The 27,477-nt window shown below is 42.6% G+C and overlaps 1 protein-coding gene across 1 annotated transcript in view; it reads left to right on the forward strand.

Moving 5' to 3' along the window:
- Positions 1–27,477, forward strand: part of DOK5 (docking protein 5) — a 75,320-nt gene that overhangs the window by 25,003 nt on the left and 22,840 nt on the right. Inside the window, exon 2 of the mRNA XM_048498926.1 lies at positions 17,044–17,151. Coding sequence (XP_048354883.1) covers positions 17,044–17,151 — 108 coding nt within the window. The remainder of the gene's footprint in view (positions 1–17,043; positions 17,152–27,477) is intronic.

Consider the following 27,477-nt stretch of genomic DNA (forward strand, 5'->3'; position numbering starts at 1 on the left):
TGTGAAGTAGGTGGGGCTGAGAGAGTTTTGAGAGAATTGTGACTAGCCCCAAGTCACCCAGCAGGGTTCATGTGGAGGATTGGGGGAAAAAAACTGGTTTACCAGATTAGACTCATGTGGAGGAGTGGGGAATTCTACTCATGTGGAGGAGTGGGGAATCAAACCCTGTTCTCCAGATTGGAGTCCACCACTCTTAACCACTATGTCCCATTGAAAGATAAAGGGAGAATTTCTGGCAACCCAATGTAGGGCTGTTTCCTCAGGGAATAATTTACAATGACTGGTGTGCCATGTAGTTGCTTGCTTGTGTGAGGCTACCCATGCTTAGACTGGGACTCAGGACCTGAAAAGGAATAGAAAGTCACAGATTCAATTTCCAGTATTAAAGGATCAGGTAATCGGTTGACCTGAGACCCTGGAGATCTGCCAGTCAGAATAGCCCATACTGACTTGGCTATACTAATGATCTGATTCAGTAGAAGGCAGGCTGGATTAGGGTTTCCAACCTTCAGGTGGGAGCTGGTGATCTCCTGGGATTATGCTGATCTCTAGCCAATGGTGATCAAGTTCACCTGGAGAAAATGGCTGCTTTGGAAAGATGGACTCGATGGCATTATACTGCTGAGGCCTCTTCCCTCCCCATCTTCCCTCCTCTGGCTCCACCACCAAAATCTGTAACCCAAAGCTGATAACCCTACCCAGAAGAGAAATGAGGGAATAAAAAATATGGAGGGTAGAAGTTTGAACCAGTAGAGGAGGAGGAGTTTGGATTTATAACCTGCTTTTCTCAAATACAAAGAGTTTTTTAAAAGGCGCACAATTTCTTCTCTTCCTCTCTCCGCAACAGACACCTTGTGAGGTAGGTGGGGCTGAGAGAGTTCTGAGAGAACTGTGACAAACCCAAGGTCACCCAGCAGGTTTTCATATGTAGTAGTGGGGAAACAAATCCAGTTCACCAGATAGGAGTCCACCTGCTCTAAACCACTGCACCAACACAAAGCATATCCAACAATCAGTGCTTGCCATTACATTCTGCTATTAAACTTAACAAATTCCTCCTTTGTGCGTGTGGGAGTGCCCATTGCCAAATGCTAGTTTCTCTTCACTGTGTTAAGTTTCCTGATGGGTGGCAGTTTATCTAACCAGATGCTGAGCTGAAGAAATTCTAAGTGCCTGAAGAGGGAAAGAGGGAACTAATTTCTCTCTTCTCCTGGTGTTTCATCAGACATTTGATTCTTCCCATTTAGAACAAATTGCCACTTTTTGACTCCTTGGCTGTGAAAACCATCCTGCTGTAATAGCTGCCATGTGTTGGGATCAATAAGCAGTTGTTTGTGCTCCATTTAATGTAAGCAGTAAATTAATCATTTTGAAGAATCAGCACTTAGGGATACATTACACTTCTTTTGTCTTTCGCTGGGCTCATTTTCCTGTAATTCTTATGCGAAGGAAAATGAAATCCTGACAATGTGTTTTATTGATCTGAATAGGTATTGATATTTCTCTAAACTTTCTTCCTAAAATAACTTTTGTTTCCTCCTGCAATACAATGACTATAGCTCAGATATGCTAGAGTTTATTAAGACTAATTGGTGGCATGGAATTTGGGTAGGGTGCTCAATGGACAGAGCATCTTTCATGAAAAGGTGACAGGTATTAGGTCTGAGACCCTGAATAGCTACTGTATATCATTCAGACAGACCGAAGGTTTGAGATAGGCTACAAAATTTTGAAACACAGCGATACAATTGGATTAAAAAATAGAAAATAATACAATATAATACAATAATACATAGGATATATACAATAAACAATGCAATAACATCACTTTTTTCCCCACAGACTGTGAGTTTGCTTCTGAACAAATTCATTTTACACTGTCTGAAGAACTCTTGTGGAATAGTAACAGTATGGGTTGCCAGTCCTTGACAGGCAAATGGCGGGGGACTTACTGTGCTTAGCAACAGGGCCCAGGGAGGAGGAAACGGCATTGAGTGATGCACAATGTCAGTTCCAGCCAAAAAAAACAGAAGAGACATCACAGTGTCATGGTGATGCTCTAGGAACCCAATTAATCTCTATGGTTCTACCCTAGAACTTTGATGAATTCCTAGAGTATCCTCACAATGTGGTGACATCACTTCTTTTTTTTAAAGCTGGAAGTGACATTGTACACCATGTGAGTCTATCTTCCCCTTTCTGTTTTCTCTCACTGTTCACTGAAGTAGTGGTAGAGTGACTGGGAAGGACTGGCAGGAGTATTCAAGCTAGAACAGAGGTCTGCAACCTGAGGCTCTTCAGATGTTCATGGACTACAAATCCCATCAGCCTCTGCCAGCATGGCCAATTGGCCATGCTGGCAGGGGCTGATGGGAACTGTAGTCCATGAACATCTGGAGAGCTGCAGGTTGCAGATCCCTGAGCTAGAAGATGTTAAGTGGAATTGCTGTGTTGGAGCCTCCCTGATCTTGTCAAGCGGGCTGTTCTACCAGATCTAGCCACAACACAGAAAGCCTGAATATGGGCATCCTTTCGTCTTTTCACATTTGTGAGGTGGAAACTTCAGATGACTTAATGTGGCTGGAGTTGGGCTCTTAAGTTTCATATCTGTTTTTTTTTAAAAAACCCCATTCACTGTATTGTCGAAGGCTTTCACGGCCGGAAACACTTGGGTGCTGTGTGGTTTCCGGGCTGTATGGCCGTGTTCTAGCAGCATTCTCTCCTGACGTTTCGCCTGCATCTGTGGCTGGCATCTTCCCAACATCAGATCCTCTGAAGATGCCAGCCACAGACGCAGGCGAAACGTCAGGAGAGAATGCTGCTAGAACACGGCCATACAGCCCGGAAACCACACAGCACCCACCCCATTCACTGTAAGTAAATCATATTTTTTGACATCCTCTGATACAATCCAAGACAGCTTTTTCAGGTGTGCTTGAATTCTTGGATATGTACAAGAATGAAGTGTCCCTCTATGATGCATGCCAGCTTTTACAAATCTGTCAGCAGAAATCGCTAATTGCTGCGGATCCTTCCCACATCATCTTTCCCTCAGCAATCCTTTCTGATCCCAGGAAAGTTTATTCATGGTATCCTGGAACCTGTGAAAATGGATAGTCATGTAAGTTGGGAGGTAAAGTGGGATTCTGTCCTCCATCTTCTGTCAGCAGAACTGTGTTGATGGAGGATGAAGAAACGTGAACAGAACATGGGTTCTGTGACACATAGAATCAATTTCCCCTGAACTGGAAAGAACTGTTGGGGAGTGGGACGTTGAAAAGATCTGTGCTCCTTGAATCTATAGATTGCTGTATCTAGTCCACTGTCTGTCAACCCAACTCACCTCAGAGGGTTGTTATGGGTATAAAATGATCATGGTTGCTGCTCTGAGCTCCTTGGAGGATGGCCATGAAAAAATGGACCAGGTAATGCTACAACATTGTTTTAGGAAGTGTTTCTTTTGAGTTGTTTGGGAGTCTTTATTCTCTTGAGTCAAAACTGCCTTCATTTCCCAATGTTTTATTGACCAGGAATGCCCACACAGCCTACTTGTATACTGGAAGCTGATTTGAATAATTGTGGTGAATAGATATGAGGGCAATCAAGTAAACAATGAATTAATGCACACTTACTATTCAGGGCTATTATTCAGAGAGCTAAGTGCCCCTGAAGGATATTGCTGTTAGGCATTTTGCGAACCCGATTTCACTTTCTCAATGTATTGAGTTGTTTTTTTCTGATTAAGTCTGTGTCTGGAAACTATGGAGTTGTTGAGCAGGCAACAATTTCTGTTGATATACATTAAAAATAGATGTGATGCATTTGTAAATGCTTGGGTGTTGTCTGGAAAGTCAAAGAGTAACAACTGCAAATCATAGATGCAGGTATTGTCGAGAAAAAAAGAAGAAGAGAAAAATATCCATCAAGGTACAGATGTACCTGCTCTGCAGATATATTTCACTGGTGGTTAGGATGTTAGACTCTCCTTCCACACATGCAGAATAATGCACTTTCGAACTGCTTTCAGTGCTCTTTGAAGCTGTGCGGAATAGCAAAATCCACTTGCAAACAGTTGTGAAAGTGGTTTGAAAATGCATTATTTTGCGTGTGCGGAAGGGGGCCTCTGTTCTTTTCCACACAAATCCCCTAAAATGTTTTTAATTTTTTTTCAGTCCCCATCTTTACATATTCCTGCACTCACCCCTTCGAAATGACTCCTGACAGCCATAGTGTGATCCCCCCCCCTTTTTTTGAGCTCTGCATTGAATTGATGCTTCTTTACTTCACAGCCTCATGTTGCATTCTCTACTGGATGCTTTAAAGATTTACACCCCCCCCCCCCCACAAATAAAAGAACAGAGAAATGCTGCAAATAAACAGGCGAGGGGAAACGAGCTAGCTCAGAAAATGTCACCGAGGAGGAAGTTCAGGGAAGCAGAGAAATGGGAAACAAAGTCAATACATCGCACAGCAATTGAAGATGTTTTCAAAACATTTCAATCAGAGAATTGTTTTAAAAGGGGATTCGTTTAAAATGTTTCAAGGCCGGAAATGAAACGTTTGCAGGTAAAAACAATGCAGAACTCCGTGGAGGAAAGGCTTTATTTCCTGCCACAAAATGTTTTAACAGGTTTGTGAGGAAAGGGCCTATGACTGGGGAGGTCCTGGTTCCCACCCTCACTCTGCCATAAGGCTTGCTAGGTAATCTCATTCCCTCTGAGCCCATGGTGGTGAACCTTTGGCACTCCAGATATTATGGACTACAATTCTCATCAGCCCCTGCCAGCATGGCCAATTGCTGGCCAATTGGCCATGCTGGCAGGGGCTGATGGGAATTGTAGTCTATAACATCTGGAGTGCCAAAGGTTCGCCACCACTTCTCTAAGCTGAATAGACCCATCAGAATTGATGCAAGGATACATGGAGAAGGAAGTGCTAGCTTAGGAAGGCAGACTCTGTGGCATCAAATCTCTGATGTGCTCCCTCCCCCAAACTCAGCCTTTCTCAAGCTCTGCCCACAGATCTCCAGGAATTGCCCGAGCCAGAATTGGCAAACATAACATTGGGAGCCCATATGGGATGGGATAAATCTATTCATTTTGCTGTATTGCCAGGGCTGCAAACAAGGCTACCTCCCAAGTTTAGAGAGCAGTGGTTCTATCAGCTGGGCCTTCTCAACAACTTCCTTCTCTTTACCAGTTTCCAGAGATCTCCTTTGCAGAACCCATGAAATCTTGGAGATGGCCTTGTAATGCATTCCCTAAAACCTAAGGCCAATTCCACACAGCAAATGTATAACAGGTTGCAGTCATACTGGAGCCCATTTTCCTGTATACTTGTTCACAAGTGTTCCATGCAGACATTGATTGGAGCCCACAGAAACAATCTGGGCTGCTGTCATGCCTTTGCAAGAAGAAGGAGGAGGAGGAGGAGGAGAAGGAGTTTGGATTTATATCCCCCCTTTCTCTCCTGTAAGAGACTCAAAGGGGCTTACAATCGCCTTGCCCTTCCCCCCTCACAACAAACACCCTGTGAGGTAGGTGGGGCTGGGAGAGCTTCAAGAAGCTGTGACTAGCCCAAGGTCACCCAGCTGGTGTGTGTGGGAGTGTACAGGCTAATCTGAATCCCCCAGATAAGCCTCCACAGCTCAGGTGGCAGAGCGGAGGATCAAACTCGGTTCCTCCAGATTAGATACATGAGCGCTTAACTTCCTACACCATTGCTGCTCCTACGCCACTGCTGAATGGAGACACTTCTCTTTTTTTAAAAAAAAATGCTGCTATACATGCATAGCTACGCAGGCATGCAAAGATGAACCCTCACAGCCATGCTTGTGGTCCCACGATGTGACCGGCTGCACCTGCATAGCTACACAGATGCAACTGGCAAAATTAAAAAAAGGAAAAGAGATCTCCCTGGAACAGACGGGCAATGGCAGGCTGCTTCTCCCTTACCATGGAAGGAGTGGTGGGAGGCAAATGAAGGACTTCCTGCCTGGCCGTTTGCTCGGGAGCGGCTCCAACCAAGGATTTTTTAAAAAAGATCGCTAATTTAACGATTTTCAAAAAATTCTGGTTGGGGGAAATTAAAAAGGGGCAGATTCGTTTTGGGGGGCAGGATCTGTGCGAAGTCTTCCCCCCACACGAATAGATTTTATAGCATTTACACCCATTATATTTGCACTGTGCGGAATCAGCCTGCGTCTTCTGGTAGTTTTTTTAAAAAACATGAGTAGGGAGGAACAAAAATGAATATCTCTTAAGGATTAATTCTATAGTGAGAGATTATTATATCAGTTGTTGCTTTTTCAGGTTATTATCACTCATTTACAAAACATACAGTGTTATGCCTAAGGCTTTCCAAATTAAATCAAGTCAGAAAAGCGTTGAGGGTTGTGTACTGAGCTTGATACTAGCTGCAAAGGGGGAAAAATCTATACTCATTAAATATGTTCCTTTGGCAGTTTAGCAGTAAAGGCACCAGAGAGAAAATCAAGAAAACACCCCCCTCCCCGTATCTTACTCAATTTCTGTTTCTTCCAAAGTCCTTGGAAATAAGGATGAACTCAACTCCATCTGTTTATGCAATGCAATTTACCAAAAAAATTACAAGTTATGGGGCACATGAAACACCACAGGGCAATTAACCTTGTTAACAGTGAGGAACACAGGGAATTCATGAAAACTTGACAGCTTTGTCAGTTTCTCCCCCCCCTTTGCGGTGTTTGTGTGTGTTGAATTTTCTTTTTTGTAGGTTTAATGGGAGGATTCTTAGGTAGCTTGTGACTTTCTACATCAGAGAGTCTTCAGAAAACAAGATATTTATTGTAAGATCTAAGAAACTGTGCTCTGAATCAAGAAACCCTTAGTTTAAATCTCACCCCGGTAAACGTAACCACACCATCTGTTTCAAAAATGGTAAATATGCAGGTATTCTCCTAAATATATGAGCAATAAAATTGCACATACAACAATATATACAATGTGGGTTTTATAATATACTTTCCTCCCTTTGAATTCAACACAGTGATGGCAGACCTTTTGGATTTGGTGTGTCAAAAATTAGCAATGCATGGTGATATCTATTATACAAATAAAGGCCAAATATTTTCAAAAATGACTCAGACAGGGAGAATAGTTTTTGGGTGTATCAACTTTGACACATGTCATAGGCTCATCATCATGGCTCTATGTTCTGTGTGTGTGTGTCTTCGAATCTGTTATGAGAAAGACAGAGACCCAGACAGGCAGATGTAATAGTTCAACTAAGACCAGGAAGACATTGGGGGTATAACTTTGCATCCGCCCATGATGTCTAGGCAGCATTGGGTCCCTCGCTGTTTCTTTCTCCCTACCTCATGGAGCTGTCATGAAGAGGGAAACTATGAATTTTAGCATGAGCTCAGGCTAGACTGATCTTGTCAGATCCAAGAAGCTAAGCAGGGTTGACCTTGATGAGTTTTTGGATGAGAGATCACTGAGGAATACTAGGGTTGCTATCCTTGAAACCCCTACTGGGTTGTCATAAGTCAGCTGTGACTTGATGGTACAAAAATTGGATGGACAATTGAGTGCATCTGATGAAATGGGCTCTGGTTTACGAAACCTTATATCCTGATTGGGATGGCTCAGACTTACCTGATGTCATGAGATCTTGGAAACAAAGCAGGGTTGATCCCTGGCAAGTGTTTGGATGGGATACCACCAAGGAATTCCTCTGTTATGCAGAGGAAGGCAATGGCAAACCACATCTGTTAGTTTCTTGCCTTTAAAATAGTCTGAACAGCTGTGGTTCCTGCTTCTCCACTCCTGCTTGCTTGGTTCATTCATCATTTGTCACAATATTTTAGCATTCCAGTAAAAACATTTTCAATTCTTATGTTTTTAAATTTAAAAAAAATCTGCATTGCTTGAGGCATTACAGGTTTGTAAAGAAATACTCTCTGTATGAACATGGTCTACTTTCTGTGTTTTTTTTAATCTGCATGAGGGCCAAGTTCAGAATCAGATATGTAATACTGAAATACACACAATAAAAGTAAGTTAGGAACAGAATTCAAAGGCCCTGCATTTCTTATTGTGAAGCTCTAGTACAACTAATGTCAAGAGTTTAACTAAGAGACATATTCATTCATACCACTGTTTCTCCACTTTCTCATTTCAACAGCTGGTTGCCTTGGTATATTACCTTGATGCCAGTGCTGTGTAGTGGTTAAAGTTTCAGACTACAGTCTGAGAAATCCAGGTTCAAATCCCCACTTGTGCCATGGAAACTTGCTGAGGGACCTTGGGTCAATCACACACACTCAGCCTAACCTCCTTCATTGGATTCTTTAAAGGATAAAATGGAGGAGAAGAGCAAGTTATGTAATTCATTTTCATATTGTATTCAATTCAGGTGACATGAGAGGGACCTCAGCAGAAATCTTTATCTGGGGACCTATGATGGCTGTCAGCCATCCTGGCTGGAACATATGCTCTGAATCTAAGGAACCCAGGTCAGGAATGGCCTGGCAACTGGTCGGGAGGCTTATTGGCAGCAAGGTCCTAGCTCGCACTGTAATGATGTTGCCAGTGATGTACTGATGTCACTCACTGTGCTCAGAAGCAACATCAGCGAGTCACTGAAGAATGCTCTGACATTTTGGCAAAACTCGATGGTTTAACTAAAATACCAGTGCATTCCCCAGTGACGAACTGATATCGCTTTCAGGAGCATGAGAAGTGACATCATTGCATAGGGATGATGCCAATGCCCCCCCACCCCATTTCCAGCCATTTTCCCCACACCAGCCAGTTGACTGACAGGAAATCCCCTGCCTCTAGCAGAAGAATGGCAAGTCTACATTCAAAATGCTCCCTTACTGGAAATTATAAACAGTAGATTTGTCAACCCCAACTGAAGGGTCCAACTGAAGGGCTGTCCTTGTACAATTTGATGAAACACATGGGAATTATTGTTCCGTCTGTAATTGCAAACCTCCCATTTATTTTGGCGAGGGCTGTGTGGAGAAACGTTCTGCAGGCTTGGATCCAAAATACCCTGACAAGCATATGAACATGGCTTCTAACCTTTCCATAAATGCCATACAAATTAACAGCATTGTTAGTATACACAACAGTATGCCACTAAAGATTTCAAATGCAGAGTAACGGGCCCCGAAGTCATGATTTGTAGATTTAGAGAAAGTAAAAATTAATTTCACTTTGTCTGAAAGCAAATCCCTTCTCAGCAGTATCGTTATTACACTCAACAAATAGACATGTTTACCTTCTGTCTGCTAGCATTACAGATTCAAACAATCATACTTAACCTTTGCAAATAATCCTAGGGTTATTTTAATAAAACGAAAACTGTTCATCCACCAGCTGGAATCCCGAAGTCTCTCACTGTTCTTTTATTTGCTTAGCTGCTAAACACAAGGCCACCTGGAGACTACAGCCGTTGCTGGCACACCTCTGCACCTTTTGGAAAGAAAGAGTAGTAGTAGTAGTAGTAGTAGTAGTAGTAGTAGTAGTAGTAGTAGTAGTTTGAATTTATACCCCAGCTTTCTAAATTGTATGGAGTGTAGAGCGACTTACAAACTCCTTCCCTTCCTCTCCCCACAGCAAACACCTTGTGAGGTAGGTAGGGCTGAGAGAACTCTGAAGAACAGTGACTAGCCCAAGGTCACCAAGCAGGCTTCATGTGGAGGAGTAGGGAAACAAATCCAGTTCACCAGATAAGAGTCCACTGCTCACTGGTTCTCCAGATTAGAGTTTGCTGCTTTTAACCACTACACCAAAAAGGAAATGCTGGAATCTTCATGGATACAAGTCATATTTGATAGGGGGAGTAGTCATTATGGAAACTGGGCAAGATTGAGACCACTTTTACAGACTACTGGCCCAAGAATTAATGTTCTACAGCTGTAATTTCATCAGCTATTTTCCCCCTTTCAGGCACTCCCAAACTTGGACCACCAAGCTGATGCCTCAACCCATTAGATCAGGGGTAGGGAACCTGCGGCTCTCCAGATGTTCAGGAACTACAATTCCCATCAGCCTCTGTCAGCATGGCAATTGGCCATGCTGACAGAGGCTGATGGGAATTGTAGTTCCTGAACATCTGGAGAGCCGCAGGTTCCCTACCCCTGCATTAGATTAATGACCCAACCATTAAGGTTGATATCTGTTTCTTGTCTTTCCCCAGAAATGCAGGACTTGTCTTTGTTTTTGGAGATTAAGGGCCACTTTGCATAACACTGAGGGTCCCCTTTTCCCTATAAGAAGCCCCCTTTCCCAATAGCCCTTGTTCAATATCTCTGGACACCTCTCTGTCTGTGATATTGTTGCACAACTCATTGTTCTTCTGCCAGAGCTAAGCATAGGTCACTCAGTTCTGTTCACTGGACCATTCTGCTCCATGATTAGGTGACTATAATCCTTACTTCCCCAATTCCCTTCTCTGTCCCAGACCTATCCTCTTCACAACTGTTTATATTTTAGGACTGTGTGTGTGTTCTGTTGTTTTGATTATTGCCTGCTTGAGTATCCCTATTATCTCTTAATACAATTGTTAAACTTTATTCGCTCTCCCGTGGAATTTCTTGCAAAAACTGACCTCTATAAAACATAGGCAAATACGATCTTGAGCTTGCCCAACCCCTTGCTAAGCCAAAAGTTTGCTCTTGCTAATCCCCCACTCTAAAAGGGAGAGATTCCCATCATTTTGGGAAACGTTATTGAGGAAAATAAACAGCACATACAAGCACTCACAATAGTGGCAGTCATAAAGCAACAGTACTAAATACTAGTATGCTCACATTAAGACACCAATATTTCCAATGCCCCCACATGCCATGAAATTTGTAGCCCTCAAGTAAGGGAGGTAAGAGGAGATACAAATAAAGGATTTTTCCACATAGGACATTTAAAATATTTTGCAAACGTTTTAAAAATAATTGCTTTGGCTTTTTTCATCCACACAGCACAGAAAAATAAAGCGCTTTTGGTGACAACAGCTCTTTCAATTTCTTTTCTATGAGATATCTTTGAAGCTATGGCAATTCAAAATCTTTCCATTTCTTTTCTGTGAGGTATCTTTGAAGCTAGGGCAATTCCAAATCTGTAAATATTGCTGATTCTCATATTGTGTCTTTGCAACTTTGAAGATACCTCACAGAAAACAAAAAAAGGAAAAATGACACATTAATTTGATCAGCAGGCAATATTGGTAACCAGCAATGGTGAAAATTGCAGGCGGCTGCAATGCTAGCTGACAAAATGTCTGGGGATACTTCACCAAATGGCAGAAAGCATGGGGAATTGAACTGAAGTGGCAGAAAATGGTGGTGGGGGGAGGGGAAGCAATGGAGAAATGAAAGTGAGAGCTTTAAAAATTGGACAGCAGAAATAAAGCATTTCGTGCTCCCCACACAGCAAGCAGGAAATGTTTTCAAAATGTTTTGGCAAAAAAGATTACTTGTTTAGCATTTCCAAATAAAATGTTCCAAGGAGGAAATGCAGAATTTTCAGGAAAATTTTTGAGGGGGGGGAGCTGTGCAGAACCCCTTCCCCCAAAAGTGTTTATTTCCACCCTGGAAGACATTTTATTTGTGTTATGCACGATGGGCCAGAGTGAGCAGTTAGAGCCCTCTTGGGATAGGGCGGTATATAAGCATGCATTAAATAAATAAATAAATAAATAAATAAATTAGATAGATAGATAGATAGATAGATAGATAGATAGATAGATAGATAGATAGATAGATAGATAAAATAGAGAACAGATTATTACTGCCAGATCTGTGCAGGTTCCAGGCAAAAGACCGGAGTTCAAATTTGGGTCCCGAATGTTTGAACAATTAGTAATTCAAATAGTAACCCAAAGGGTTTCTATTAACTTAACTTAAGAAGTTAACTTCTTAACTTAACTTAAGAAGTTAACAAGATCCCTTGTAGCTGGGGGCTTAGCTCATTGTATAAACTGAGTTATCTACGGCAGATCAGAAACTTATAACATCATGGTGAAAGCTAATCATGGTGAAGTGCCAAGGTATAGGGCAGAACAGGAGTACCTCACAAGCTGAGCATGTTAAGCACATTTTAGGGACAGGTTTTGGCCTCAGTTATCAGACTAGAAGCCAAACTAAATGTAACTGTTTGTAAAAAGTGGGTCTGGCTTATCAGGTCTAACTTGCTTCTCACAGCCACACAGCAGGGACCAACTTCTTATTAAAAAAATCAGCTCGAACTGGGAGCAACATTGCAGGGGAGAGGAAAGGCTCCTGCCTCCTCTGCAAGCTGTTTTGCCACAAGAAAACTATGCCGGAGAGGAGTTTTATTTCCATGGTTTTGCTGCTCTATGGGGTAGAGGGTTGCCAGGTCTCCACTGGCCACTGGTCAATGATAGAAGAGGGTATGATTGCTATATCCAGACTGAGAAACTCCTAGAGGTTTAGGGATGGAGCCTGGGAAGGACAGGGACCTCTGGGGTATAAAGCCACAAAATCCACCCTCCAAGGCATCCATTTTCTCCAGCATCCATCAGGGAAGCTGATCCCTGTAGTCTGGAGATGAGCAGTAATTCCTAGGTCCCACCTGGAGGCTAACATCTCTAGCATGGAGTATCTGTCCATATGAGTCAGCAAAATCAGGGAAAACACATCCCAGTACAGTCTTCGTGCAAGAAACAGGAGGGTACCTGGAGCCTCTGCATGAGCCTGTTTGGGCTCACAGCTGCATGGCTGTGGGGAACACAAGTTGCATCCAGGGAACTCTATACAAGCTGTAATGTTTAGTTTGTCCACAAGAGTGAGGGAAGCCAGCAAAATGGAGTCTTGATATCATCAAGTTGTAGCATTTTTTGCTTACATGATAGCCAACAATTTCTGTTGATCCAAACAGAAGCAGTCTCATCTGGATCCTTTATTAGGATTAAGTAAAAACCCCAGAGGAGTAAATTAGCTTTCAAGTTTCACAGACATTTTCCTGAGGCCCACTGTGAAAAAAGCAAGTGGGGGATTAAGAAGCAGAGGACACGATAAAAGGTTTGTCTGTGATATATTAAGATGATGGGGGGTGGGGGAGGGTTTGGCAAATTTCATCAGTTTTAATCCAGTGCCCTAAATCTCAGGGTATATTGGACATAGAAGTGCTAACCCTTTGAAAATGTAACTGCCAGCAGTTTGAGTCTGTCTCTAGCACTAATTGGAACTCAGGGGTCCCCTGTTCAGAAGGCAAGAGAAGAAAAAAAATGTGACAGAAGTTACAGAAAGTCCAATCTTCAGTTAATCAGAATCTAATATTGCTGCCCAAGTTTGGTTGTCTTAAAATTTAAATTTCACACAGATGCAGATTTTGAGAAAAGCCAGTTAAGAATCTGGAAATTGTTGCTTCATAGTTGGAAATACTTGGCTTGTGCTTAGAAGTCAAAAGAAGGAGGAGAACTATATAAATATTGGGGGAAAGATATTTGTTTCCGTCCATAGGTTTATACAGGAAAACTTTTTAAGGAGCATATTCTACTTCTCATGGCTCTTACTGTAGGGCCCTTTCCGCACGGGCCAATAACGATGCCCTGGGGACGGCAAAAACGGAGTCCCTAGGGAGCCGTTCGCACAGGCGGCGCTGCCAAAATGCAGCAGCGCCGACCTGGCTCCCTTCCCCCTCCCCCAGGGTGGCCTCAGGCCGCCTCCAAAAACCTCGCTCCTGGAGGGAGGTTTTTGGCACAACAGAGCATTCCCGGCGGCGCGGTGTGAACGGCACCGCCGAGAATGCGCTGTTGTCCCTGTCCCTCTCCCACTCACCTCGTCCCCTCTGTCACCCTGCTGGCCTGGAAGCAGCTCTCGCTGTCCTCCAACCCCTGGAGGTCGGAGGGCAGCGTGGGCGGGTCTACGGAGGCCACCTAGACCCCATGCGGAAGGGGCCTAGGTTTCTGATCCCTATGCAGTCTTTCAAATGGCACTATCACAAAAAGGATGCATTACTGGATATAAATAAATACACCCCAAACAAACACAGACTCCATGAATTTCATGTCAAGCCCCTGTAATTCCAGTCCATCACACTATTGTAATGTTTTGACTAGTGATTTTTTTCTAGTTACTTCCAAAAAGCAAAACACTCTATTAACTAGAGTGGAAACAAGGCAGACACACTATGAAAATCTTAGCCACTTGGAAGACTGGTCTACTGCCCATTGAGAAGCATTGTGTAGACTTGTCTTCTGTGATGCCACCAATGGTTTTCTTCGGGAGATAGACTAGTCCTCTGAGTGGCTAAGATTCTTATAGTGTGTCTGCGTTTCTTCACAGAGACCTCATTAAAAATTAAGAAAATTAAACATCAATGCAAATTTCTGTTTTCCTACCCTTTAACTACAGAAGGTTAATACTGTGAGTTATTGCTACTTAAAATAGCCAGTCATAGTTGGGAGAAATGGTATATTTTTAAATCTTTTGGACAGGTTTGTAAATAGGAAGTTTCTAGAACTTGAACTTCCACCTTGACCATCCGTTAATTGGAGGCAGTATGCTATCCACGATAGCATCTCATTAGTTCAACCCATGCATTGCAATAACTTGAAGAAAAAAGATCTTTTTCTTGAGATGATTCTTGTCGGCTTGAGATGAGGGAGCCATGGTTCAAACTTCTACAAGCAGAGCATAAATGAGGGATAATAATACAGTACAGTTGTGTGTTTTTTCTAGTGCAACAACCCTTTTGCTTTGAAATCATGGGACCAGGCAATGGTTAAGCAAGTTATTCCTTGGTTGTGTCAACTCAAAACAGCAGTATGCTGCTTCTCCAGGGACCATCTGTGCTGATAAAGAAATGGTACATGAGCTCTAGCTATTCCTATTACAATAAATACAGCCATACCAATTGTGTGACTAAACATTGGTTGAAACAACCTCATTTTAAACAAAGGAAAATGTTATGATCAGTTTGCTAACACACTGACTTTGGAATACAGCACAGGATAAGCTATTGGCAGGGAACAGAATATAGCAGGTGATGAGACTTCATCAATATGTGAGTTTGTGATTCTGGCCCTTATCCAGTTGGGTTCTGGCCCTTATCAGAATGACATAGGTTGACCCAATCTCATCAAATCTCAGAAGCAAGGTAATCCCTGGTTAATAACACCCAGACAGTCCAGCGTAATTATGCAGAGGTAGGCAATGGCAAACCACCTCTGTACGTCTCTTTCCTTGAAAACTGTCTGGAGTCAACTGGTTGTGGTGGGGTCACCTTGTATAAACAGTTGTATAAACTGTATAATATTGTATAAACTGTTGGCTATGACTGGATTGCACTTTATGCACATTTTAGCGGTTGTAAGTCCAGGAAATAAATCTCCAGGCTTGACCTGGAAGTTGACAACCCTGGTCCAGAAGAAGCCCTTTCCCAAATCTTCCTTTCCCTTTCCCCTCTCTCTCTCCTCTTTTTTTCTTCCTCTTACTTCTTGTTCTTTCTTGGACCTAAGAGTTCTCCATGGTTTGTTGGTCTCCCCTATTGTCATCTTCTGGACCTACTTCACTTTACTGATGACAGCTCCACCTATTTGAGAAGGGTGCGTAGTTCAAGGTGCCATCTTGCTGACAGCCCAGGTCTCCGGTGCCCAGATGTTCATGGATTCATAATCCTTATCAGTCCTTACCAACATGGCCAATTGGCCATGTTGGCAGGGGCTGATGGGATTTGTAGTCCATGAACATCTGGAGAACCGCAGGTTGCAGACCCCTGGGCTAATAGATTAGGAATGATGGTTTTCAATTATATATTTTTAATTTTATATTTGTATACTTGTTTATTGTTGACTGCTGTTGAAAGCTGCTTTGAGCTCGGCCTTGCTGGGGAAGGGTAGGGAATCAATTGCATAAAATTAATAATAAATAACTGATATCAGGAGGAGGTAAAGCCCAATGGTGTTTTGTGGGGCTGCAGACAAAGCCCAGTTCAAAATTTGTTTGTTAGTAGGGCTGCCAAACTCCAAGTGATGGATGGAGATCTCCTGTTATTACAACTGATCTCCAGCCACTGAGAAAATGGCAGGTTTGGAGACTGGACTCTATGACATTATACCCTGCTCAAATCCCTCCCCTCCTCCCCAAACCCTTGCCCTCATCAGGTTCTCCATTGGAAATCTTTGTGTATTTCCCAATACAGAGTTGGCAACCATATCTGTCAGCCTAAGGATTAAAAACAAAGATCATGGGTCTTCATCAGATAGTCTACAAAAAGATGATTAGTCACTTCTGCAGCAGGTTTCTGTTTGAACTGGGGCCATGCAGGAAGAGAAGAAGGAATTTTTAACCCTTCAGGCCCGGTTCAGCTTTACTAGCCAAAACCAGCCCCCCTAGTCTCTGAATATCATTTGACAGACTTTTCCCTCCTTTTTAAAACTGCTAATAGGAGAGGAAGAAAAACTAAGCAGGCCATGAAAGAATAAATCTCTTTGTGGCTTCCCGCAGGACCCTGATCTAAATTACAACTGCTTATATGTACCGTTTATTTTCTACTGATTGATGGAAAGCTGTGAGCTTCTAAAAAACCTAGCAGGAGTGGGAGGGAACTTGTCTTGAGCCTTGATCTTCTGGAAACTTGACCCAAGAGCATCCTTTGTATGAGACAGCAGGCAGCTCGACAGCTCAGCACAGAGATTTCCCTTTGTAAAGTTCAGGTAGCACCATGCTGCTTTTTAAAAACCTAATTATGGTTCTCAACCCACATGTGGGTCCTGGAATTTTCCTGGGATTACATGATCTCCAGGCTGCAGAGATGCTAGACTGAAGAAGTGCTAGCTGAAGCAGGTGAATTGTGTGGCATCATATCCCCCTCGAAACTCTGCCCTTTTTAGGTACCGCTCCCCAATCTCCAGGAATTTCTGGAATCAGGTTGGCAACCCTGATCTTAATAAGAAGAAGCCAAGAAAATTGATAGCCTTTGGCCTGTAAATCCTCAAATGTTTAAAATATGGGAAGGGATGTATTTTTAAAATGTTGTTGGTAGTACTCAAGTCACGGAGAGAATCTAAAATAATGTGTTTTGTTTCCAGATTTATCAGAGATGTTGGCTGGTCTTCAAGAAAGCATCAAGCAAAGGGCCAAAAAGGATAGAGAAATTCTCAGATGAACGGGCTGCTTACTTCTGTTGTTATCACAAGGTAAGAAGAGTTGTGGTATACTCAGGATTTCAACCAGAGGGTCATTCTGCACATGCAGAATAATGCACTTTCAAACTGCTTTCACTGCTCTTTGAAGCTGTGCGGAATAGCAAAATCCACTTGCAAACAATTGTGAAAGTGGTTTGAAAACGCATTATTTTGTGTGTGCGGAAGGGGCCTTAGTCTTATTGAAAGAAGGACTAGATTCTTCCTTGGATTCAGTGGAATTTCAGCAAGTAGATTTTGGCGGGTGCATTTTATGACTGGCAATCTTGCCAGGTAAATGAGAGGAAATGCACTCTGTTTCCAAATTGTTATCGGAAGTATTTTGATATTTCACATGCTGATGTTCCAAAAAGTTTGAGAATGGTTTTCAGAACTGATTCTAATGGCAAAATAATAAAACCCATTTGTCGATGTGGGATTTCATGGGAGTTTCAAAATGATAAATGGAGCAGTTAATAAGCAGAAAATCACATCAATCATCAATAACTCTTAGACTCTGGGGAAAGGGGATTGAAAATGGAACAAATTATGCTCTGGAAGGATCAGAGCCTGCATGTGAACAGCAGCCAAGTATCATGCTTCAATCCGGAGATTTTTCCATGCAGTAAGGGAATGCATATATTTGGCAAGACAATGGTAACAACATCACATGAGAGTTCTCGGTGAGAGATGAGGTTTATTATTCCAAATGTTATTCAAAACAGAACAGTGAATCACAAAACAGAATAATGGTTATTCCCACACATTTTAAGAAATGCTAATAGGAATCGTATAGGTCGGATGTTTATCCACACCTGTCCTGTGCTCACCTGTCCTGATGCAGTGTCAGGAACTGCATTTATAACCTAGAAAGACTGATGTGTCACAAACCAATGCAGGTGTACCATGTGTCATATGGAGATCACACCATTTCTGTGTCTAGATGCAGAGTCTACTTCTGTACCAGTATCAGAGACAAAGTGGAAGGTTTACTGATCATGGAAGAGAGTTTCATATGTGTTGTCTTTCATGCTCAGTCATCAATATTAATTAGCAGATATCACCTTGTTTATAGTAGAAGCCTTAAAGAAAAGACTGTTTTTTTTCTCAAAGAGATGAAAGCACCACACATCCTGGGGAAATGCGTAATGATAAACAGATGATAATTTTCATTTTTCTTATCAATGTTCTTGCAGCTGACTTTGATGTGTCATGAAGGAGCTGAGACATTAACATTTCCCTCAGTTCATCACACTTTTAAAAAATATCTCACCCAGGCTTCTAAGCCATCCAATTGGCTACCTAAGGCAGTGTGCTACTAGGGAAAATGTTTTCAATATAGTTGTAAATAGGAGGAACTTCATTGCTGCTCCATCTGCCATTGAAAGGAAGGACCAGGATAAGTGTGCTGTATATGGATGAACAGTAACAGCTCCTCTTGTTGAACACTGCAGAGAGGAGAGACCAAGAGCTTGTTGAACACTGCAGAGAGGAGAGACCAAGCCAGAACCCCCAGAGGGAAGGGACATACTGGAAAGAGCCACTGTGATGTAGTGTTGGACTAGGTTCTGGTAGACCCAATTTGGACTAGGTTCTGGCAGACCCAAGGTTGGACTAGGTTCTGGCAGACCCAAGTTTGAGTCTCCACTCTGCTGTGGAAGCTTATTGGGTGACCTTGGGCCAGCCACATAGTGTCAGCATAATCTACCTCAGGAGGTCACTGTGAAGATAAAATGAAAAACAGAAGATGTAAGCTGCTTTGTGCCCCCCCCCCCCCCCAGGTAGAAAGGCATGGTATACCTGAAGTAAATAAACATATGTATGTCACATCCCTGAGACTTGGGAAGCTAAGTATTGTCAACGGATGTGTCAAGAGATGTGGCGGCCTACCAGAATCTGGCAGCCTGATCAACCACCTTCCTTGTCACAAAGATCCACCCAGGGACCCACAACTGACAGCTCTTTTCCTTGACTTACCACAAAGAGCAGGGACCTCTAGGAAGCCAGCAGCAAGAAGAAACAGAGGCTTCTTCTGCACACACAAAATAATGTGTTTTCAAACCACTTTCGCAACTGTTTGCAAGTGGATTTTGCCATTCTGCACAGCTTCAAAGAGCATTGAAAGCAGTTTGAAAGTGCATTATTCTGCATGTGCGGAATGAGCCAGATAGAAATGGCAGGAGAGCCTGAGCAGTAAGCCTCAGCAGTTCCAGGGAACAGGATGGGGACAGCACAGCCCTGGCCAAACTTAATCAACAGTTCTTGAAGAGTGGGGTGGGGCTGGAACAGCCCCAGCCCCCGGCAGGCTGCAGTCAAGGAGGAGAGCCAGGAAGGCTGAAGAGAGACTCAGGCCAGCAGGGCAAGACAGACAGCTTGCCAGCCACTACAAGGTTGGAGCAGTGAGCTTCCAGCAGGGAGGGAACATCCTGAGCGAGATAAAAGGGAGGCAGGGCAAGAGGGAGGAGGTTGGTGTGTTGCAGGGGCTCAAGCTTGCAGGAGTGCTGTTAACTACCTGATGCAAGTGAAGAGCTAATGAATGAAAGCTGGAATTGTGTCCTGTCTGTTCCACAAGGGTGGTTGAGTTCTTACGAGACTACGGTGGCCTACCCTGGCAGGAGGAACTCACAAGTATATCATGAGGGCCAAATGGGGTGAGTGAGGAGTGTTTAATAGGTCAAAAATCCTCAAAGTTATTAGACATCTATACATGTCCCCTCTGCATTTTGGACTGAATGTGCAGGAAGGGAGAGTGAGTGTCCTGGCCCCGACCTCCACTTCCTTGTTACGTAGGCATAATGTTGGGGAGCCAGCGATCATATTGAGGCAGTGAGCAGATCTCACAGTCATGCCCTCACACTCATGCCTGTTTTCCCTCTCTATATGTTCAGTTCACTTGCAGTGTCATGTGTTCATGCAAGGCCACAGTGTGATGGTGAAAGGTTTGGCCTGGAGGGGGAGGAGAGATACTAATTCAATATTTTGCCTACTAATTCATTATTTTGCCTAGTTATTGTAGCTTAATGCCTGCAACGAAACAATACAAGGCAGAGTTATTCACATCAGGTTTTATTAGGGTTCCCAGCTTTGGGTTGGAAAATTGCTGGGGATTTGGGAGTGGAGCATGGGGAAGGTTGAGTTTAAGTTAGGGCATGACCTCAGAAGGGTATAATGCCATAGAATCCACCCTCCAAAACAGCCATTTTCTCCAGAGAAATTGATCTCTATTGCCTTGGGAATGAGTTGTAATAGTAGGAGGTCTCCAGGCAACTCTGGAGGTTGGCAACTCTAGGATTAATTCTTTTGCGCCTCATATGACCTCTAATTTCTACTCCCAGCATTATTGTCTTTCCAAGTGAGTCTTTTCCAATGACTAAAGTACAGTAGCTTCAGTTTAGTCATTTTAACTTCCAGCAGCATAATGATCAGATAAAGGTTTTATTTGGACTGTACTTTATCAGGCTGCGAAAGAGCAGGATATGTGTTTGGTGTTTCCCATGTCAAAATTATGTGTGCTGTATTTTTAAAAAGTCTGAGCAAAAGCTAGCGTTCTCTTTGGGTTGGGTTTTTATGTTTATAGGGGGGTTGAAGGATAGGAAAAAATAATATAAAAGTGTAATTATTAATTAACAGTTCATAGAGGTCAACATAATTTATTTGATTATTTAAAAGAGTTGTTGATTGTATATGGATCTGTTCAGAAAAATATTTATATAATGTATTAATGTATTAATTAACAGTTCATAGAGGTCAACATAATTTATTTGATTATTTAAAAGAGTTATTGATTGTATATGGATCTGTTCAGAAAAATATTTATATAATGTATTGGGGGGACATAATTTTGTACTTTTGCCCCCCTTGAATATATTTATATTTATTTATATTTATATTGAGAGAGAGGGAGGAAGAGAGAGAGAGAGAGAGAGATTTAGTCCTGCCTCATGTCTCTAGTTGCAAATCATCTTTGTATGCCATTGCAAAGTTTAAAGAAGATGCAAATATTTGAACTGTCATAAAATCAAAGACTAACCACATGAATTTTCATCCAACTGATACATTCATTGATTAATATTTCCATATAAGTTTTTTAACAATTCTGAGCCGGGGGGCAGGGTTGGAGAGCATGCTTTTGTATTCAGAGGAAACATGTCTATGTCGTAGTCATAGTAGGATATGAACAAGCATTCCCTCTTGTGCACTAGAGAAGGGAGAAATGCATCCTGTAAGATGGGACTTTCCTCTGCAGTTTTTGTAAGTGCTTGTATGAAAAGTAATGGGTTGGATCCATCCACTCTTGTCCACTAAGTCAGAGGAAGGGTCAGACCATCAGAGGAAGCCTCCTCACTTGATCAAAGGGAATCACTGGATTCGGACTGCATTAAGGAAGTATGTTGGTCTGCAATAAAAGAGCAAGATTTGAGTCCAGTGGAGCTGATGAAGGGAACTTTGACTCCAAGAAGCTTATACCCTGGAAATCTTGTTGGTCTTTTAGATGTTACTGAACTAGATCTAAAAAAAAATAATTAAAATCTGCTTCTCAGTTGTTTAGGACCTAGATCGAGGGGCGGAATAGTACCACTCTATTCTTCATTGGTCAGACCTCGCCTGGAATACTGTGTCCAGTTCTGGGTACCACAACTCAAGAAGGATATTGACCAGCTAGACAGATCCAGAGGAAGCTGACCAAAATGGTTAAAAGTCCAAATTCCATGCCCTGTGAGAAGCAACTTAAGGAGCTACCCTGTTTTCCCTAATATAAGACATCCCCGAAAAATAAGACATAGTAGAGGTTTTGCTGAAGTGCGAAATATAAGGCATCCCCCGAAAGTAAGACATAGCAAAGTTTTTGTTTGGAAGCATGCCCGACGAACAGAACACAGAAAAATAAGACATCCCCTGAAAATAAGACATAGTACATCTTTGGGAGCAAAAATTAATATAAGACACTGTCTTATATTCGGGGAAACACGGTAGGTATGTTTAGAAGACAAGGTTAAAGAATGACATGATAGCCATGTTTAAATATTTGAAGAGATGCCATGTTGAAGATGGGACAAGCTTGTTTTCTGCTATTCCAGAGACTAGAACAAGGAGTAATGGGTTCAAGGTACAGGAAAAGAGATTTCACCTAAGCATTAGGAAGAACTTCCTGACGTAAAGGCTGTTCAACAGTGAAATACACTACCTCAGAGCGAGGTGGAGTCTCCTTCTTTGGAGGTTTTTAAACAGAGGTTATCAGGAAGAAAAAGAAGAAGAAGAAGAAGAAGAAGAAGAAGAAGAAGAAGAAGAAGAAGAAGAAGAAGAAGAAGAAGAAGAGTAGTAGTAGTAGTAGTAGTTTGGATTTATATCCCCCCTTTCTCTCCTGTAGGAGACTCAAAGGGGCTTACAATCTCCTTGCCCTTCCCCCCTCACAATAGGCACCCTGTGAGGTAGGTGGGGCTGAGAGAGCTCTGAGAAACTGTGATTAGCTCAAGATCACCCAGCTGGCGTGTGTGGGAGTGTACAGGCTAATCTGAATTTCCCAGATAAGCCTCCACAGCTCAGGCAGTAGAGCTGGGAATCAAACCCAGTTCCTCCAGATTAGATACATGAGCTCTTAACCTCCTGCGCCACTGCTTTAATTGTGTCTTCCTGCATGGCTGGGGATTGGACTCAATGTCCCTTGTATCTTTTCCAACTCTATGATTCTATGATTCTACAAGTTGATTAAGAAGAACCGAATCTATTAAATGTTGCAAGCCTAATCACAAACGTTCACACATGCATCGTTAAACTTAGAGAACGGTATGTCCCATTCTGAGCACACTTGAGCTAATGAAACTATTCCTTCGCTGTTTACCTAAACATCCTTTCCAAAGCCACTTAGCTTCCTGAACACTTCTTAGCACTTGAGAATCATGTTCTGAATTCACTGTGCCTGAGAAAGTACATGTGTAATTCCCTCTGGCATGGTGATACCAATAATAGACCCTTTTCGTTTTTAATCCTTCCTGGTAATAGCTGAATATATTTAAAGAGTAGCAAAGAGTGTGCAAACAGCCTCAGAGCATTTAAGGAACGAACCACATGGGAATAGTGACTTTGAAACTCCTTAATCTGTATGCTCCAAACTGTATCTCTCTAATGTATAATTTATACAGGATCGGTCATAGAACCCTGGGGCTATTTACCACACACGTCATTTCTGGAAATAGAAGTTGGTGGGGAAATGAAATGAGCCATTTTTTTTTCAAAAGTCATGAAAAGAGACTGGGGAAAAAATCCTGTCTTCTCCCCCCTTTTGATCTCCTACAGGAATTGTGTAGGATATATATTTAGAGCAGTATAATTTCAGCTCTGTGCAGAAGGTGTATCATCTGTAATGATACTAAGCTGACAAATTATTGATGCAAATCTTATGTCTCTTTTTCCTTTCTGTTCTCTGGAGTAATGCAAAAAGTATAAGTAGTACATTTGTTGCTCTCTGAAGGATGTGGTAATTAGGACCCGAACAGAAGATCAGATTTTTGAAAATATTCTGTTCCTCTCACATGATTTTCTTGCCCACAGCTGCTTTATACTGAATCAGAAGCCATTTCTGCATAAGTCACTGAAAAATTTTGCAAAACATTTTCAATTCTCACTGTTTGTCTGCACCTCATCCCCTTGAAAGCGCTTCCTGGCTTCCATGTTGTGATTCTCCCATTTTATTTTAATGTCTCTGTGGATTTGTAGCTTTGATGCTTCAAATACTTATGCTGTGGTTCTTTGTGGGTTGTGTCTTTCCAGCTTCAAAGAGCTCACCCCCACAATTTTTTTAAAAAATGACAGAAGTAAACAGGCGACACTACTGAGTGAGCTCAGAAAATGGTGCCAAGTAGGAAACATCTTAAAGACCTCCACACAGCAAGTGAAAACATCTTGAAGACATTTTCTCAGAATGAATCACTAAAATAGAGGATGCATATAAAATGTTTTGAGACTGGAAATAAAAAGTTTGGGGCTGAAAAACCATGCAGAACTCTTCAGAGGAAATGTTTTATTTCCTACCTCAAAACGTTTTATTGGGGTTGTGTGGAAAGGACCAGATTATTGGTCCATCAAGGTCAATACTGTCTACTCAGACTGGCATTGACTATCCAGGGGCTCCATAGAGGTCTTTCATTTCATCTACGAACTGATCCCTTTAACTAGAGATACCAGGGATTGAACCTGGGACCTTCTGCATGCCGATCAGATGCTCCACCACTGATCTGCAACTCCTCCCTCTCTCTTACAAGGGCCTTTCCCCCGTATGCATGTAATCTAGAGTGCTGCTCTGAAGTTATCCATTAAACCCCAGTGTTGTGATCATCCATTCTCCATGCATTTTGCATGGAACTTCTGTTAGAGTTCCATCAAAATCCTGTAATGGCCAGTGTTCTGGTGGGAACCAATGACTCTGGCAGCTGCCATTGGCTAGTTGGGAAGTGGTTGAAAACATTCACACTCACATGAAATCATATTAATATAATAGGTGTGTCTTTCAAGGTGGGGTTCTGCTGGGTATAACTTTCCTTTACCTTAGTCTTTTGCACTGACTAAAAAAGGATTCAACTCAGCATGGGCTTGCTCCACCTTCCTCCTGCTTGGGCTGTGGAGACTTTGCCCCACTCTCCTGAGTACAGCCGAGAACTTCCTGGTTAACCCAGTCACTTACCCTTGCTCTTCTGGCCTTGACCTAGTCATGAAGAAGAAAACCAGGCATGTTAGCATGAGCTCAGCACGGCCTGATCTCATCAGATCTCACAAGTTAAGCATGGTTGGCTCTGTTTAGTATTCGAACGAACAATGGACTGAGCAATGGGGGACTTCCAAGGAATTCCAGAGTCTTTATGGAGAAGAAGGCAACGGCAAACCACCTCTGTTAGTCTTTTGCCTTGAGAACCCTACAGGGTCTCCACAAATTGACTGCAACTTGATGGCACGTTATACCCAGAGACAATGCTAGCTGAGTCCTGCCTGCTAGGACCCTGCCTAGCTGAGTCCTGCCTGCATCGTATCACTTATTCTTTCAACCCAGCTACTCTTGGTTTTAATTTTAGAGTAAACTTGGCTCCATCTGAACTTTTATAGAGCTGGCAGGATAAAATTCACCAATTTTGGCAGCCCACCGCAAAACCTGCACAGGCTATGGATCTCCAGCAAGGTACTGCACATAATGGCAATTTAAATGAGATACTAGTTAGAATTGCTGACCTCCAGGTGAGGCCTGGAGTTCTCCTGGAAATAACAACTGTTCTCCTGACTGCTGAGGCCCGTGGTAGAATTGCTGGGACTCCTGCTAGAGAGAAAAGACTGATATTCCTATCCCCATGTACTGCAGCCCTCAGAGGCGTACCTAGGCAAACTGGAGCCCTGGGCAAAACCTGAGTTTGATGCCCCCCCATGGGCGGCCACCCTCCCCCACCGTGACAATGATTTTTTTTCCACCAGGTCATTTCAAAGTCACCATCACATTATAGAACATGCCCCAACTCACAAATCTGAACACAGCAATAGGTCATGCCACACAGCAGAAATAATTTTTTTGAAAACATTTTCAAAATGCTTTCAAAATGTTTTATTACTGCTATGAAAACATTTTATGGTGTTGTATCCAGTCCCCACAATTGGGGGAAACAGCATCACTTTCAATGTTGTTTAAACTGGGGACCCCAGCTTCTTCCTTTAAGGTGGATTTAAAAGGAGAATCTGGGCTTCCTAGTTTAAACAAATGATGCTGGAATCCACCCCCAAACAGCATCATTTTCAATGGTGTTTAAACTAGGGAGCCCAGATTCTCCTTTTAAATCCCACTTTGCCCAATGGGAGGAACGCCTCTGGCAGCCCTGGTTGGAATCATGCTCTTATGTGGCTGAAAACTGAATTAAACAACAACTGGGAACACCCCCGGTCTCACCTGGACTGATCTGCTGCAGTCTTGTAGATGATTGAATGATGGACTGAAAAATGCAGGAAACTGCTGGCACCTTAAAGATTAACACAATTTATTTCAGCAGGAGCTTTCATGAGTCAGAGCTTACTTCCTCGGAGGTTTGAAAAAGTGTCTTGGTGAATTACAGTGTCACAAAATTGCTGTAAATCTGCCATTAAAAATGCCACTAGAAAACTCGAGGGGTCATCAGTATGCAGCGCCTGTCCTGGAGTTCTTAATGGATGAACAAACATGAACTTGCACAGTGCTCCCTGGTGCATAAACTAGATGCTACGGCATCCGCAACTCTGCCCCATGGATATGATGCCATTTTAGAGAACAATTCAGTCATTTAAAAGTGATGTAAAACCCACAGCGCTGCAGAACCAGGCAATGTTGTTCCCCGCTATTCCATTTCAGGTGCCAAAATAGCCATGGAGGGGAGAGGTGCTGTTTTGACACTTGAAAAGACACTTGGGGGGTGGGGGACAAGATTATCTGGTCTTGCCATGCTGTGAGCCCTTGCATAATTTTTAAATGGCTGAATTCTTCTCTGAAATGGTGCTGGAGTGTATGGCTTAGACCTTTGGACAGTGTAATGTCTCCTTTACTTCTAAGGAATCCTCTGCCTCCCCTGGTATTTTCTGATGGTGTTTGGTCAAATAGGGGTTTCCTGATTGACCTGTAGCAACACGCCAATGGTATTCTGCAATAAATTCCCTCACTGTTTCTTTCTGGCTAGATTCCTGCAGTAGGATTCCTGAGTTTATGAAACAATTCAAGTAAGTCATCTTACATAAGAACACCAGAAGAGCCCAGCTGGATCAAATCAGTGGTCCATCTAGTCCAGCATCCTGTCTCATCAAGTGGCCAATCAGTTCTTCTGGAGGTCCAAAAACAGGGCTTAGGGGCTGAGGCCTTCCCCTGAAGTGACTTCCAGGTTTATAAAATGCTTATTTAGTAGTAGTGATGGTGTTCTATTAATAGCTCATTTTATAATCAGCAAACCTCAAAGTTCTTAACAGTGATCAAAATCAGGAGAAAAAATAAATCGTCAATCATGACAATAGATTGAATCTTGAAGCTCTTTTCTCCTGTTGGTGGCAGTGCCTTCAGACAACATAAAGAATCTTTCCAGGCCTGGGTCCTTCTGAGATGCCAGACCATGACCTCAGGATCATGTAGTATTGGAATCATATGACAGAAAAGGTGGAGCTGGATTTATGACCTCACTTGTGCCAAGATACCACCCCTGGACTTCAGTATCTCCATTGCCTGCCCATCTGTTTCCAGGCACAATTCAAAGGGCTGGTTCTACTCAAATGGCTTTGAGCCAGAGCACCTGGAGGACTATCTCCTCCCATACATTTCAACTTGCCATTACCTCTCAAGCCCTGCCCTCGGTG

This window comes from Sphaerodactylus townsendi, linkage group LG05, assembly GCF_021028975.2.
Source record: "Sphaerodactylus townsendi isolate TG3544 linkage group LG05, MPM_Stown_v2.3, whole genome shotgun sequence".
NCBI lineage: Eukaryota > Metazoa > Chordata > Lepidosauria > Squamata > Sphaerodactylidae > Sphaerodactylus > Sphaerodactylus townsendi.